We start from the raw sequence: 15146 nt of genomic DNA on the forward strand, positions 1-15146 counted from the left end.
TTGTTCAACCGGTCGCAATGTAAACAGCTTATGCACTACAGCATCAAACAACATTTATATTCTCCTTTTGAGGGAGACTTTTAAAATAAAGATAAATTTATCACTTTGACACACACTTGCTATTTCATAGCATCAGTAGATTACTGGAACTTATAATAATAAAAAATAAATAAATTGGCACATCACATTGCATTCTAGAAAACATATAATCATGTAATGTAACATATTATACAAATCCACCACAATAAAATTAATGTGTTCATGGAGCGTAAAAATACATTGTGCCAAAAGTGCTAAATTGATGTAATGTAATATATAGGTATGTATTACACTGATATGGTAATTACATCTTATATGTCTGGTAATTCATATATATATATATATATATATATATATATATATATATATATATATATATATATATATATATATATATATATATATATATATATATATATATATATATATATATATATATAGGGGCTGAATGACTGAGTTGCTTTTTTTCCGTCAATCTAACATGCAATATATTTCAGCACAGACTTTTTCCAATTGAGAAATCAACAAACACGACAGTGTCATCCGCTTAATAAAGAAATATTACATTGACATTTCACAGTGAATTACTTTCTATTTACTCTACTTTCTATTTTCTTAAGTTAGACACAACATCAATGGCTAATTTAGTCAAAATCTTTAAGTCACTCCAAGATAGCCTGACTAATTTTATGCGACATGCTATACTGTAGGATTCATTGGCGAATATGTGGATTTTCTTGGTTAGTTCATCCACTGATTGTGGAACGTCTTTCAACAGTCGGCACACTGCTTGTTTTTGCAGCCAAATGCTACACAGGTAGGTACAGGTGCTGGTCATAAAATTAGAATATCATGAAAAAGTAGATTGATTTCAGTAATTCCATTTAAAAAGTGAAACTTGTATATTATATTCATACATTACATACAAACTCATATATTTCAGATGTTTATTTTGTTTAATTTTGATGATTACAAATGACAACAAATGAAAATCTCAAATTCATCATATCAGAAAATTAGAATATTACTGAAGACCAATAAAAACAAAGGATTTATAGAAATGTTGGCCAACTGAAAAGTATGAACATGAAAAGTATGAGCATGTACAGCACTCAGTATTTAGTTGGGCCTCCTTTGGCCTGTATTACTGCAGCAATGCGGCGTGGCATGGAGTCGATCAGTCTGTGGCACTGCTCAGGTGTTATGATAGCCCAGGTTGCTCTAATAGTGGCTTTTAGCTCTTCTGAATTGTTGGGTCTGGTGTATTGCATCTTCTTCTTCACAATACCCCATAGATTTTCTATGAGGTTAAGGTCAGGAGAGTTTGCTGGCCAATTAAGAACAGGGATACCATGGTCCTTCAACCAGGTACTGGTAGCTTTGGCACTGTGTGCAGGTGCCAAGTCCTGTTGGAAAATGAAATCTGCATCTCCAAAAAGTTGGTCAGCTGCAGGAAGCATGAAGTGCTCTAAAACTTCCTGGTATGTGGCTGCGTTGACCCTGGACCTCAGAAAACACAATGGACCAACACCAGCAGATGACATGGCACCCCAAACCATCACTGACTGTGGAAACTTTACACTGGACTTCAAGCAACGTGGATGAAGTGCCTCTCTTCTTTTCCTCCAGACTCTGGGACCTTGATTTCCAAAGGAAATGCAAAATTTACATTCATCAGAGAACATGACTTTGGACCACTCACCAGCAGTCCAGTCCTGTTTCTCTTTAGCCCAGGCAAGACGCTTCTGACGCTGTCTGTGGTTCAAGAGTGGCTTGACACAAGGAATGCGACAGCAGAAACCCATGTCTTTCATACGTCTGTGTGTGGTGGTTCTTGAAGCACTCACTCCAGCTGCAGTCCACTCTTTGTGAATCTCCCCCACATTTTTGAATGGGTTTTGTTTCACAATCCTCTCCGGGGTGCGGTTATCTCTCTTGCTTGTACACTTTTTTCGACCACATCTTTTCCTTCCCTTCGCCTCTCTATTAATGTGCTTGGACACTGAGCTCTGTGAACAGCCAGCCTCTTTAGCGATGACCTTTTGTGTCTTGCCCTCCTTGTGCAAGGTGTCGATGGTCGTCTTTTGGACAACTGTCAAGTCAGCAGTCTTCCCCATGATTGTGTAGCCTATAGAACTAGACTGAAAGACCATTTAAAGGCTTTTGCAGGTGGTTTGAATTACATTAATTTCTAGGAGAAACTGCTTTTCAGAAAGTAAAAAAAAAAGAAATGTTACTAGTAAGAATAATGTTTGATATACCAAGAAATGGTCATTGATTTTAATTGGCTGTTTGGACATTTATCCATTTGACTAAATATGTATTTATAATATCTGACATACATTTTTTTTATATCGTAGAGAAGAGGGAATGTACACATCAGGATTTGATCTAAACCTATACTGGAGGCTAAAATCATGGAAACACACACGCTTCTGGAGCAGTTTATACCCGATGCCAGCCAAAAAAAAACATGCTTCTTGAATCTTCAGTTACTTTGTAACAGTATGCTCGCCCTCAGTGGAGTTACATCACAACTCACCCCAGCAATCTACAACAGGATTTAACTCAGTAACTTGGGAGTTTTGTATTGCCTACTTATAACAGTCAAGATACCACACATTTCTTACTATTCTAAATAATATAATAGGAATATATATATCTGAAATTCATTTCTAGATGTTTACTTTAAGGATGTTTATTTTAAATATGGAGAATTTTATTCTCTCTATTATCAAAATGATCAAGCGGCCTGCCATAGGCTGCTGTGACCTCAATAAAATGAATATAGAGATTGATAAAGTAATTCTGATTATGGGAAAAACTAGTTTATTGCTTGAATGGTATTGGATCAGCGTATCTATTTAGGTGCAATCACCCTTAAGCAGGTGAAGATGAAGAATACAAATGTTGTTCTAACAGGTAGGATGTGTGCATCATCTCATGGGGTTCTTCCTCAGTTTGATTCTGTCTTCCATTACACAGTAAATACTAAGTGTCTCTTTGCAGCAGCTTTGGATGTTATCATGCCATTAAATGGCCATTATGAGAGGTTATCAGTAACATTGAATGGCTTTAGATTGTGTCTCCTATGTTCCAGTAGGCTCAGTAGGTTTTTATTATCAAATGAATCCTAATCCTAACCCTAAAGTGATTCCTTTTTTTTCACAGAAATTATTAATATATTTATGTATAATCTGAAAATAATTTCAATAGTTCTTAATGTACTGTAAAAAGAAAATTATCCACATGCCGCTCATATTAAACAAACCATAAACAAATAAATCTCTTATCTTTTCAACTGAGTTGTTTTTTAATCACCACATTAAATCCATGTGATTGAAACAGTAAAGCTTTAAAACACCGTTTAAAAAAGGATAAATAAATAAAAAAGTAGATAAAAACTATAAAATACAGAAAGAGTAGATAAAACTTACAGTTTTAGAGGCGGCCGAAGCGGCTGTTATCAATGATAAGCTGCATATTAACAGCCATAAGAATCCTACTAGAAGGTAAAGGAATCACTTTATCAGTTTAGATCCAACACCAACTTTTAAAAAACATGTAAGAAAAAAAAAAAAGAAAATCTATTAGGTTATTTTGGCAAACTTTTTATTAATACAAGGCTCTCTGACCACAGAATAATCGCATTTATATTTAAATTGCACAATTTTCTCAGGTTTAATGTTTTGTGAGACTCAATGGTCGGTGGCATCCAAAACAGTCATACAGCCTATTGAGTTAATATACAAAATACCATAACATTTCAAAATAAAAGACCTGGGTGGTATCATCACTGCATTATATTTCTAAATGTAATTTTAAAAATACTGATCTGGAATTAGTTGTACTTCAAAATGTACCAATTCTTTAAACTGCCAAACAATGTATGTGGATGCATTCAGCATCTGCTGCGTTCTCTCATCCTTCAAAGCACCTCAGAATGATGCTACATCTGTTACTGTCCCAAACAGCTGCTCCAAAGAAGAGGAAGCACAGCACTAACCAACGCTTTATGCAGAAACCCAATAGCTGACAACAGGATGGGTTAGATCTAAAATATCTAAGCCACATGCACCACAGTGTGCATCACACAGGAACTTCCTGAACATTTAATTTAAGTGTTTCTAAATGTTTGCTATATGAACTGAATTACACTTTGTGTTCTTTGGACTATAACCCTTTTAGGATCAGATTTCCTTTCTCCTCCATTCCTCAAGTGCTTTGATCATCTGGCTGGAAAACTACTAGATAAGTACTAAGTACTTAGTATGTAGTACTAAGCAGCCACCTCCAGAGGTCCGGAAACTTCCCAAACATCCTGCCAATCGGGTCCCATTTTGCAGGTGGGGTTTGTAGCTACTTGTTCTTGTGATATAATTTCAAAGGAATATCCCAACATTTCAGATGCTTTGCTGTTATTTTGTATTTCAGTTATGTTCACAATAAACAGATAGGCATGTCTTGATATAATAAAATGTATTTTTTTACTGTCAAAAAACGCCCTTTTAATGTTATGTGTGCAATAAAAGGCTTAACACTTTATTCTCAGGTTGCAGACCTTTACGCCAAAGTGCATGGATTAAACAAACTGATCTAAGTTAATCCAAGTAATTCACTTTTTTCCAAACCCTGAAATAAAATCAAATTCAAGCTATGTTCACTGTTTGTGTTTTTTATCCAATATGAACAACTGGATTCAGTGTTCTTAACTATTTTAAGACTGTAAACTAAACTGCTGCTGCTTCACATTTCCTTATTATACAAGTTTCTTGTAGATCAGTCTCTTTATCTTTCCTATTTTTTAGGGGGAAAAAAGGAAATTAATTTTTTAGCTTTTTTTCTCTGTTTAGTATTTTTCTTTCTTGTTGTTTGTTGCAGCTGCAGTTATTTTTAAAGTGCTACATAAATGATTATTATTAGTTTTGGCGTCCAAACTGAGCCTGATTTTATTGGACGTTTCTTCCTGTTGAAGTGCAATCGCCTCATGTCTGTTCTGGAGGAGGGATTGCTGTTAAGGAAATGGCCTGATGTAAATGGCTGGGCATTTAAGAAATGACAAACCAAACTAAGTTCTATTATTTTATGGTTTTTAGGATTAAATTTGAGTTTTTTCCATTGTATGTAAACTGTGTGAAAGTTATTGTATTGGTGGATGGAGCTAAATACAAGGCCTTATGTGGAGCTTAAAGCCTGAAGGTCACCTTTGGCCTGGAAACAGTTAGTAACAGCCTGCATGATAATGCTTCATTTTCATTTAAGCAGACATGCATGTTTTGCAGCCACCACCACATTACCACAATCCCCACAACCTGTAATTTACGCACAATATGTTAGGTGTTCATGAGTTGTTGGCTAATTATTATGATTACTGTAATACCAATACCACAAAAAATGACAAGCAGTATTTTTTGCTCCATTCAAGATAAATGCCTTTTAACTGGAGGAAAATAAACAGGCAACAGATTTTATATGGCATAAAAATGAGTAAACAAATATAGTAAAATGAAGGGAATGCAATACTGAAGAGTCAACCACAACTAAGACCCATAAAAATCTGTTGCACTGATCTCTATTTATTCACTGGATTGCTGATTGCCATAAAAAGGTGAAGCCATCGTCTAACATGCTGGTACTCCCCACTCCCACAGAGACACGCAGTAAAAATACAGGTGCTGGTCATAAAATTAGAATATCATGAAAAAGTAGATTGATTTCAGTAATTCCATTTAAAAAGTGAAACTTGTATATTATATTCATACATTACATACAAACTCATATATTTCAGATGTTTATTTTGTTTAATTTTGATGACTAGTTTTTCCCATAATCAGAATTACTTTATCAATCTCTATATTCATTTTATTGAGGTCACAGCAGCCTATGGCAGGCCGCTTGATCATTTTGATAATAGAGAGAATAAAATTCTCCATATTTAAAATAAACATCCTTAAAGTAAACATCTAGAAATGAATTTCAGATATATATATTCCTATTATATTATTTAGAATAGTAAGAAATGTGTGGTATCTTGACTGTTATAAGTAGGCAATACAAAACTCCCAAGTTACTGAGTTAAATCCTGTTGTAGATTGCTGGGGTGAGTTGTGATGTAACTCCACTGAGGGCGAGCATACTGTTACAAAGTAACTGAAGATTCAAGAAGCATGTTTTTTTTTGGCTGGCATCGGGTATAAACTGCTCCAGAAGCGTGTGTGTTTCCATGATTTTAGCCTCCAGTATAGGTTTAGATCAAATCCTGATGTGTACATTCCCTCTTCTCTACGATATAAAAAAAATGTATGTCAGATATTATAAATACATATTTAGTCAAATGGATAAATGTCCAAACAGCCAATTAAAATCAATGACCATTTCTTGGTATATCAAACATTATTCTTACTAGTAACATTTCTTTTTTTTTTACTTTCTGAAAAGCAGTTTCTCCTAGAAATTAATGTAATTTAGAAAATGTATTATTATAGTTCTGACTTGGAATGTGATTTTGACAAGGAAGGATCCTATTTTAGTGATCTACAAATGGAAAAACAGAGAGCAGAATGCTGTTAATAAGTGTCAAAACATCCTGCCATACCAGACTACATTAACTCAATCTTCTCTTAGTCCATTTTCATCTGCTTTCAAGCCATACATACTTGTTACACACGTACTCAACTCCAAATGGACTTACTCAGTGAGTATGTCCTCAATGAGTCCTACTCATTGACACCAAGTTTGTACTATTTGGTTGTTGTTGTTGCTTAAACTGTGATAAAAAAGAAAAATAGATAATACACTGAAACTGACTATAGGACGATGATCTTGGTCTCATATAAAGATGTCAGGTGTTGTTGAAGATCCAAAAGAAGTGCGAGTGTTTAATAAGAGTGGCTCAAAGTTTTGGGAATATGTGCTGTGCGACAATTGAAAATGAAGCATTTATTTAGCATTGATTACTCAGTGTTGGATGTTGAACCTGTTTTCTATTTCTGCGGGATGCCTGAGCTTAACGCAGCAAAACGGCAAAGAACAGAACACACTGGATAGGAAGTCCTGCACAGAAACAAAATAAAAAATCAGGTATATATCCAAAATAATCATAACAATAGATACTTTCTATGGTAACTTACCTCTATTTCAACAGACACCATGGTCCTTCCAAATGCCTCAGAAATCCCCACTTTTTAATCTACAACTGTTGTAATGTTTTAGAATCCTATGTTTATTTATTTTATATAATTGCTTATATTAGCATACTTAATTTTTCTTATTCAATATATATACTTATAGCTAGTTTTCTATTTTATACTTTGACATTGGGCAGCTCTCAGTCCAAAGAAACTAATTTAATTCCATATCAAAATGTGCTGAAATGAAAAAAAACATTGAAACATGATGCTAAAATGGCAGAAATCAGTTTGGGATTTTTCTGTGTTGATATTCTTCACTAAAGGGAACACATGATAGGGAGGAAAAGGCTGAGTCAAACCAAACGTATCTTTGGGCCAAGCAGCAAGAGGAGCAATAAAGAGAGAGATGGAGGGAGAGCAGGTACTAGGAAAGGAAAATACGATGCCAGAACTGTATGTTTTAAAAGCCAGAGCTTCAAAGCATGATTACTGAGGTATTGTGTTAAATTATAATAGAAATATGTTTAAAGCTTTCCTTGACAAGAGTGAACAGATTATGCACCATCATCAACATAATAGTGTAAGAGTACTTGGGTGTCTATTTTAAAAACCTAAAGTAAATATAAATCAGCTAATTTCAATTATATTGTAATGTCTTTTGTGACACAATTCTAACTGCTTAAGGCTGTTTATGCTCAGAAACCAGGTCGTCTGCATGTATGTCACAGTTAACGCAGATACGCCGCCCCTTCCGCAGACACTCTGCTGCGCATCTCTAAAATTGTAGGTAACCACAGGAGGCCTGTGATTGGTCAAATCTACATCCGCTCTAAAAGAGGAACAGAGAAATGGAAAAAACAGGTGTTATTAAAGATAAAGAGGCAGGAAGAGAAACATGAGAAAGAGAAGTTGCTAGAAGGAAAAGAATGACAATAACCGAGGAGGTTTAGATTTAAATAATGTCATTAAAAACATTTCCAGGGGAGCATGACGCCATAGAGCTTCTAACTCATGACCTCAGTATTTTTTGGGCCCTGCAAATAGCAGCAGTTGTGAAACGAATGGAACCCAATCCAGATGTGGTGCTGAAAAGTGAGACTTTAACCCTATCTAGTGGTATTTTTTTAGAATTACAACCTATCATCTGTTTCTCAAAGCCAGTTATAAGCGTCTCTCTGCTTCATCACAATTTCTTTCAATAGATGATTTATGAAGGAACTTTCAATGCACTGCATGCATCTGGATCAGGAGAGTTGAAAACGCTGAAAACCTGCAGTATAACGGCACTTCAAGATCAACTTAGGACACGCCTGCTTGAAGCAAACCGTTTCCTCCCTATTCAAAGGTTAATGCATAAACCAGTCAGACAGGTCTGGAGTTGGGTGATAAGGGAAGGAGCCACGGGGGAGGACAAGAAACGGGTTTGAATTCATACCGGTAAGTTAACGTTCATGTTATTTTCTTTTACTGGCTTAAAACAAAGATCACAAAACGTATGCTGATTTTTGGCTAATTTTAGTTCAACTTCCGCTTTCTGTTTTTCCCCACAAAGCAGACGTTCAGACTGGGAGACAGTAGACTGGTTGTTCTCTAATCGTCTCTGATGAGATTAGGAAGCTTTGTCTGAATTCAACTTTATGTTTAAGGGTGTTTTCTGAACCAACATATAAAGCTCTGTCAAAAACCTCATCCATCTGCAGGTTTGATTTCTAATGTTGCATTTTTTAATCACTTGCTCTAGATTGTCAAATACATGATTTATGCTTATTCACTGAGAGAAAACAAGTTATGCACATTGGTCTGAGTCAGCTATAAAGACTTGTTTAGAAATCTAAGATTGATTATAATAGTCTGATTATCTCCAAGGCTTTAAAGTAAAGAAATCATCTAAAAATAACCCATCTAACAGTAAGTGGCTTATAAGTAGGCTTATAAAGCAATGTATCAGGTGCCGATCTTAAAATATTTGAGCATGGATGCGAAACAGTCGCTGTCGATCTGGAAATGGCTACAAAGTGAGAAAAATGGAGAGAACAGTGGAGAACACTCCAAGGAGAGGCCGAATTAACAAAAATGCTCCAAGAGCTGGTTTGCAGAAAATCCAGGAGGTCACAGAAGAACACAGAACATCTAGAGCTCTGCAGGCCTCACTGCTTCGGTAGGGGTCAGAGGTCTTAGACTCAGAGAACTTTTATTGTCATTTTGTTTACACAGAGTGTATACAAAACGGAATTAGTACAGCTTTCAGACAGTAAATTACATTTCCATTCCATAAAGTGCAGCAGTGATCAAATGTAATGATAAAAAAATAAGACACAGAAATTGTGAAGAAATGGCATCAAAGTTTAGAACCGATCCTGACTTAAAACAACATAAAGGCAACATAAAATCTTAACGATCCCCAAATATCTGGTTAAAATATTCTATAGACCGCTGAGACAAAATATGAACTTTAGGAAGGTCCTGTTACTTTTGGTGTAAAAAAAAAAATCACAGAATTTCAGGAAAAGACCATATTCTCTATCTAGTCAGACCCTCTGGATTAATGTGTTCATCAGGGGCAGAAGTAGGAAATACCTTTAACTGAACCTGTTAGTTTTATAGAATGAGTGATAATTGGTAGATCATAAAGTGTCACTATTTTTACCTATTTCCCATTACGTTGATTCAGTTAATGTGGTTTGGTAAAACATCTCATTAAGCCTTTTTTCTGCCTCCAAAAAAGATCAAGACCTTCCTTAACTCTGCCGGACAGAATGCTGTTTGGTTTATGCTCAAAGGTTCTGTTGAACTCTCTGTTTATGGACGGGTCCGGCAGTTTGTCTAGAAACGAAAATGAAACCCTTGCTTCTTATTTGGTTATATTTTGTTGTTTTTTTTGCGAAGGCTTTTACTCACCTGGTAAATTTAACTGAAGTGAATGGTTATAGGTTACAATTACAATGGATTATTTACCCATAACTGTTTTTTTAAGCAGCTTGAGTTCACTGAAAACCAATTATCAAGATCTGCAATAGATTCAAAGTTGAAGTTTATGTCTGGACTTTGACTAGACCGTTTTAAAACTTGGTTAACTCGTTCTCCTGTCGTCTCTGGTCTCCTACAGCTTGTAATAGGTTTTCTTCCAGGAATGTCCTGCATTTGACTCCTTCGCATAAACTTTGACCAACAGAGAAGCTTATTTCATATACTTGCATTTACCTTTGCATGGTCTGTGTTAAAATGTTGACAGCTTGACAATTCTATGTTTCAGGTATTTTTCATGGCTTTAGATAAGATAAGAGATAAGCCTTTACTATCCAATAAAAAGATAATTTGGTTTACATTATCTGTCAGATGCCTCCTATATAATAACACAAAACACATAAAATGTACTTATCATAATTTGAACTAATTCCAGATCTGCAGTAAGCTCATTTATTCTTCCTCTTGTTTAGGGTCCCACCAAGGAACAGACCAACAATGACATCGTCCAAAGAGCATCTCTGGAAGACCCTAGAAAACCTGACTAGTGATGAGTTCAAGCAATTCAAGTGGCTGCTGAAAGAGGATTTCCCAGCGTCTCGATTGGAAAAGGCCGACCGCCAGGACACGGTGGACCTGCTGGTGCAAATGTATGGCTGTGAGGAAGCTCTGAGGACATCCACGCTGGTTTTAGAGAAGATCTACAGGAATGATTTGGCACAGCAGCTGTTAAAAACAAACTTGAAGCAGACAGATAAGCTTGAAAATGGTAAATATCAGATTGATAAGGTATTTTTATTATCACGTATGGCTTTCCATTGGTCTGATCAAATTAACGATTTTTGCTTCAAATTAGGCCCAAGGATCGGGAATGGTGTTGGTTCCAATGGTGAAAGTGCAAAGCAGAAGGCCAGACTTGATGAAATGAGGACAGAAATAAGTCAGAAGATAAAAGAGAGAGAGGAGAAGATCTGTGAGATCCAACGTTCAGCAGAGCTCAGCAGGAAGTCTGCAGAGCGACAGACAGAAGAGAGCGTGCTCGCCTTCGCTGGTTTAGTTCAGCTGGTTGAGAAAAGTCTATCCCATCTCACCGAGGTCATCGAGTATGAGCAGAAAGCTACACAGAAGCAAGCTGAAGAAATCATCAAGGATCTACAGCAGGAGATATCAGAGCTTAGCCAGAAAGAAGCTGAGCTGGAACATCTTCTCCTCACAGAAGATGACGAGAAGTTTCTCCAAGATGTTAAAACCTCCAACTTAACAAAGATCAGCATAACTAAACCGTCTTATAGCGAAAGTGTAAAAACCTCTGTGGATAAGCTGAAAGTAGCACTCAGTGAAGAGATGAAGAAGTTTTACAAAAAAGCCAAACTAATCTGGATGCAGCAGTTTGCAGTAGACGTGACTCTAGATCCATTAACAGCACATCCCCAGCTCGTTATATCTCAAGATGGGAAACAAGTTCACTGCAGAGCTACTCAGCCAAATTTCCCAGACAGGCCAGAGGACATCAGTGTGTTGGGCAAGGACAGCCTTTCATCTGGGAGCTCTTACTTTGAGGTAGAGGTAGGACAAAAAAGCTCCTGGGATTTAGGAGTCATCTATAGATCGATTGGCAGGCAAGGACCAACGGCAACGGGTCCCGGTGCTGATCTCTGGAAATTTAGCTTAAGGGATGGAGACGGGGATAAATCAGCTGGTGTGGATTTGTTTCAAAAAGCTCTGGTGAACAAAGTGGGTGTTTATGTGAATTATGAGAAGGGGTTGGTCTTGTTTTGTGACGTGGATTCTGGAGAAATGATTCGTGGATTTTCAAAATGCTCCTTTAAGGAAAGCCTTTATCCATTCTTCAGTTTTGGAGGCAATAATAGTCATCTAAACTCTGACCCTCTGGTCATCTCTTCTCCTTAGTCTGCTACCTAATAAGCACTTAGCTACCGTAACTTCAACATTCATTTTATAAATCCTAGGAATTATGGTTTCATTTTTTTTTATCAACTGTAACTTTAGTGTGTAACAAACAAGAAAGAGGGGTTATTTTCACTGTCCTCCCTACAAAATACCAACTGTCTGCTTTACTCCCCACCTGTCTCCACCCCACCCGAGATTGAACGTTTTCTACTTTTTACCAACTATCTTCATCTCCTTCCACTATACCCATGAATCATCTGTGTCTTCTTCCTTCATCCTGTCCAACCGTTCCATCGCTAACATGTTCTGTCCAATTAATTCATCATCACCAGATGTCTTGAACAACCACCTTTACAATACATTTGCACAAAGTCATATCATGCCCCCCTGCTGTACTCAGTATAATACTGTGAGACTGCCATTCTTCCCCCTCCTTTGCCAGAATCTCTCTTCTGGGAGAGTCACATCGGAAAGATCTTCTGAATAGCAGCCCAATAATCTTAATTCTGCAACCCCCACTCAGCGTAAGTGAACCCGGTGGTTAATCTCAGAAACAGTTTCTGTAAAATAGATTCTCTGTACCAGTTCTCTTTGGTTTTACAGGAATTACTTTCAGGTAGCAGAGACCGGAACCATAGAGCATCCAAAAGGTAGTGATGGTAATTTCGAAGCCCTGTGAACAAATTAACCGATATGACGCTACTGGCTTAAACCGGACACCACGGAAAATACATTTGACGCAGTTCAGAATGGCGACATCTGCTGGATAGTTATGAGAACTACATTTGAGTTGGTCTCCTAATGTCTGCATTAATTCATAGCTGAACTTGTTTGTTTCAAAATAATAGTAATAATAATGCAAATATGAATAAACTATTTAAAAAATGGCTGAAATTTTCTCAAATTTGTAATATAATAAAGATGTATTCTGATGTACAACAGCAGTTGAAGTCTTTCTGAGCTAAATGATGTGTTATTATACCTCAAACTATGATACTGTACTTTAGGCTGTTTTTGACTAAATGTTATTGGGAAAGGCTGTGTGTTTTCAGGGTTGCAAACAACATAAATTCATCAAGAAAGGATTTCTAAAATAGTTTTGAAGATTCTTTGGTAATTGAAACAATACAATGTTACAAAAGATGATCATATTAAAGGAAAAGTATAAATAAAACAATGCAGCACTGATTTTCCTTCTCTTTGTCCCTTCTTCACTTTATACAATCAGTCACACACACTGTCACCCTTAGTCAAAGACCTCTTATTTCAACAAAAGACGGAAAAAACTATCAGTTATTCACCCGACTCAATCATCAAACTATTTTCTATATCTCAACTAATTACTGATGTGTAAAGGTTTGGGTGTCTAAAGCCTCTTTGCCACAGAAAAGAGCTAGTAGTGCATGTTGTTTAAACATGGATTGCCCCACTAACAATCCGCATTTGGCTCCATTTCAACTGGCAACGCTGGCTTAGAGTTGATGATGTTACCAGGGCGACGGAAACCTAGAAAGTAAACAATGGCGAGAAATATATAAGGAAACCAGTGCATAGTAAGTGTGTCTTATCTGTCCAAATCACTCTTACCAGTGCGGATCTATGTTTATCGAATGTAAAAAGAGTTGTTTCTGTAAGTTGCCTTCTATGGTGTCAAGTAATTTGGCAGGTCAACCCTGGTCTGGTGTTCCCACAACATGTCGATCAGAGTCCAGACGAATTTAACACAGGTCGCTTCGAATCGTTAAACTCGGGTAGACAGTGAGCTGTTCCCACTGCCACTAAAAGCCTGTGTTTTGTTATGTATGAACCAGAGATGGGGACTCGAGTTTGTGACTCGTACTCGAATCGCACTTAAGTCGCATATTTAAGGACTTCAGACTCGACTTAAACTTGCATTTGAAGGACTTCAGACTTGACTGAGACTCGTGATTTCCGACTTGTGAACAATATTTTATTCTAGTGTAAAAACACTTATTCAAGTGTTTGTTTTGCTAACTTGACTGATCGCCGCTCGCCTTACCCGCACACAGAAGAGGTAAAAAAAAAAAAAAAAAAGTAGCACTTGTGGCCAGTATGGCCCCACACTCAGTCTTTGACACAAGGGGGAGCAAACAACTCAAAGACCCATACCGTGAAGCACTCAAGTTCAAGTGTTTTATTTATACAAAAAGCCACAGCAAAAGTGGCATAATAAAACAGTCCTTTTCTTCTCCTGATAAAACCTAAAATTCAAGAGTTTTCCTTAAAAATCAGAGGCTGGAAGTTGGGCTCCGCTTGTTATGCTGCTTCTGGTGCGAGTGATCGGCCTGCAGCACCCACGGGCTGATCCACAGCTGACTCTGCGGCGCTCCAGCACTGTTCCACTCCCTGGCGTGCCACACCCCTTTCCAGACCAATCCAGCTAAAAAGAGAAGCAAGGAGAACGCCAGCATCCACGCGCCAAAACCCCGTCGGAAGATATATTCCTGTTTATGCTTTAAGCGAGGGGGAGCGCTACTTACAGGCAAGGTTCCTCCTCTGCCCTAATACTCCTTACTGGACCATCTGTGCACCCTCCTGGCGCACGGACCCCGCCTGCCTCTCCCCCGGCAGCGAGTCCGTCTCTGTCACCTGCAGATTCCGTTCTCCTTCTCCTTTCCTTCAGACTCCTTTTATATTGGCTTTAATCAGCCCTTGCTCACACCTGAGCAAAGAAATACACGATGCTTGGTCCACCACATCTAATTTTATCAGCCACAGTGCAGTGCAGGTGTACAGCCAGGGACATCACAGACATAAGGCAATAATTCAGGACCTTATTATTTCATGCAACCTCCCCTTGTCTTTGATGGACAAGCCCAGCTTTAAAAGCTTCATGGCAGTGGTAGAGGAGAAATATGTTGTGAATAATGTTGTAAATTGGCGCTAAATAAATAAACTGAATTGAAAATAGAAAAAAAGTTATTGCCACAATGTTTCTTTTATAAAAGTATTGTTATTGTCCTGCTGTTAGGGTTTTTCTTTATCTCTTGTAGTTGCTAACCTCATATGTATTAATAAAAGGCAGTATTGTGATTGTTTTTTTCCAACAGTCCTCATTTTCATTTAAAAAAAAAAGAGCAG

The 15146-nt window shown here is 37.2% G+C and overlaps 1 protein-coding gene across 2 annotated transcripts; it reads left to right on the forward strand.

The window, feature by feature from the left end:
* The first annotated feature begins 8375 nt into the window (after positions 1-8375).
* On the forward strand, positions 8376-13223 carry LOC119790570 (E3 ubiquitin-protein ligase TRIM39-like). 2 transcript variants are annotated; one of them, XM_038296157.1, is made up of 3 exons: positions 8376-8606; positions 10607-10902; positions 10990-13223. In XM_038296157.1, the coding sequence occupies exons 2-3, from the start codon at positions 10632-10634 to the stop codon at positions 12042-12044; spliced, it is 1326 nt and encodes a 441-aa protein (XP_038152085.1). In that variant the 5' UTR covers positions 8376-8606; positions 10607-10631; the 3' UTR covers positions 12045-13223. The 2 variants fall into 2 exon arrangements, with proteins under 2 accessions (XP_038152085.1, XP_038152086.1); XM_038296158.1 differs by lacking the exon at positions 8376-8606 and adding an exon at positions 8727-8869.
* The last annotated feature ends 1923 nt before the right edge of the window (positions 13224-15146 follow it).

Source organism: Cyprinodon tularosa, unplaced genomic scaffold (genome assembly GCF_016077235.1).
Source record: "Cyprinodon tularosa strain WSP-4 unplaced genomic scaffold, ASM1607723v1 ctg369, whole genome shotgun sequence".
NCBI classification, from domain to species: Eukaryota; Metazoa; Chordata; class Actinopteri; order Cyprinodontiformes; family Cyprinodontidae; genus Cyprinodon; species Cyprinodon tularosa.

Coding starts and splice junctions, on each gene's coding strand:
- LOC119790570 (XM_038296157.1), top strand. CDS start 10,632: ATGACATCGTCCAAAGAGCATCTCTGGAAGACCCTAGAAAACCTGACT. Junction 10,903..10,989: donor GACAGATAAGCTTGAAAATG/GTAAATATCAGA, acceptor GCTTCAAATTAG/GCCCAAGGATCGGGAATGGT.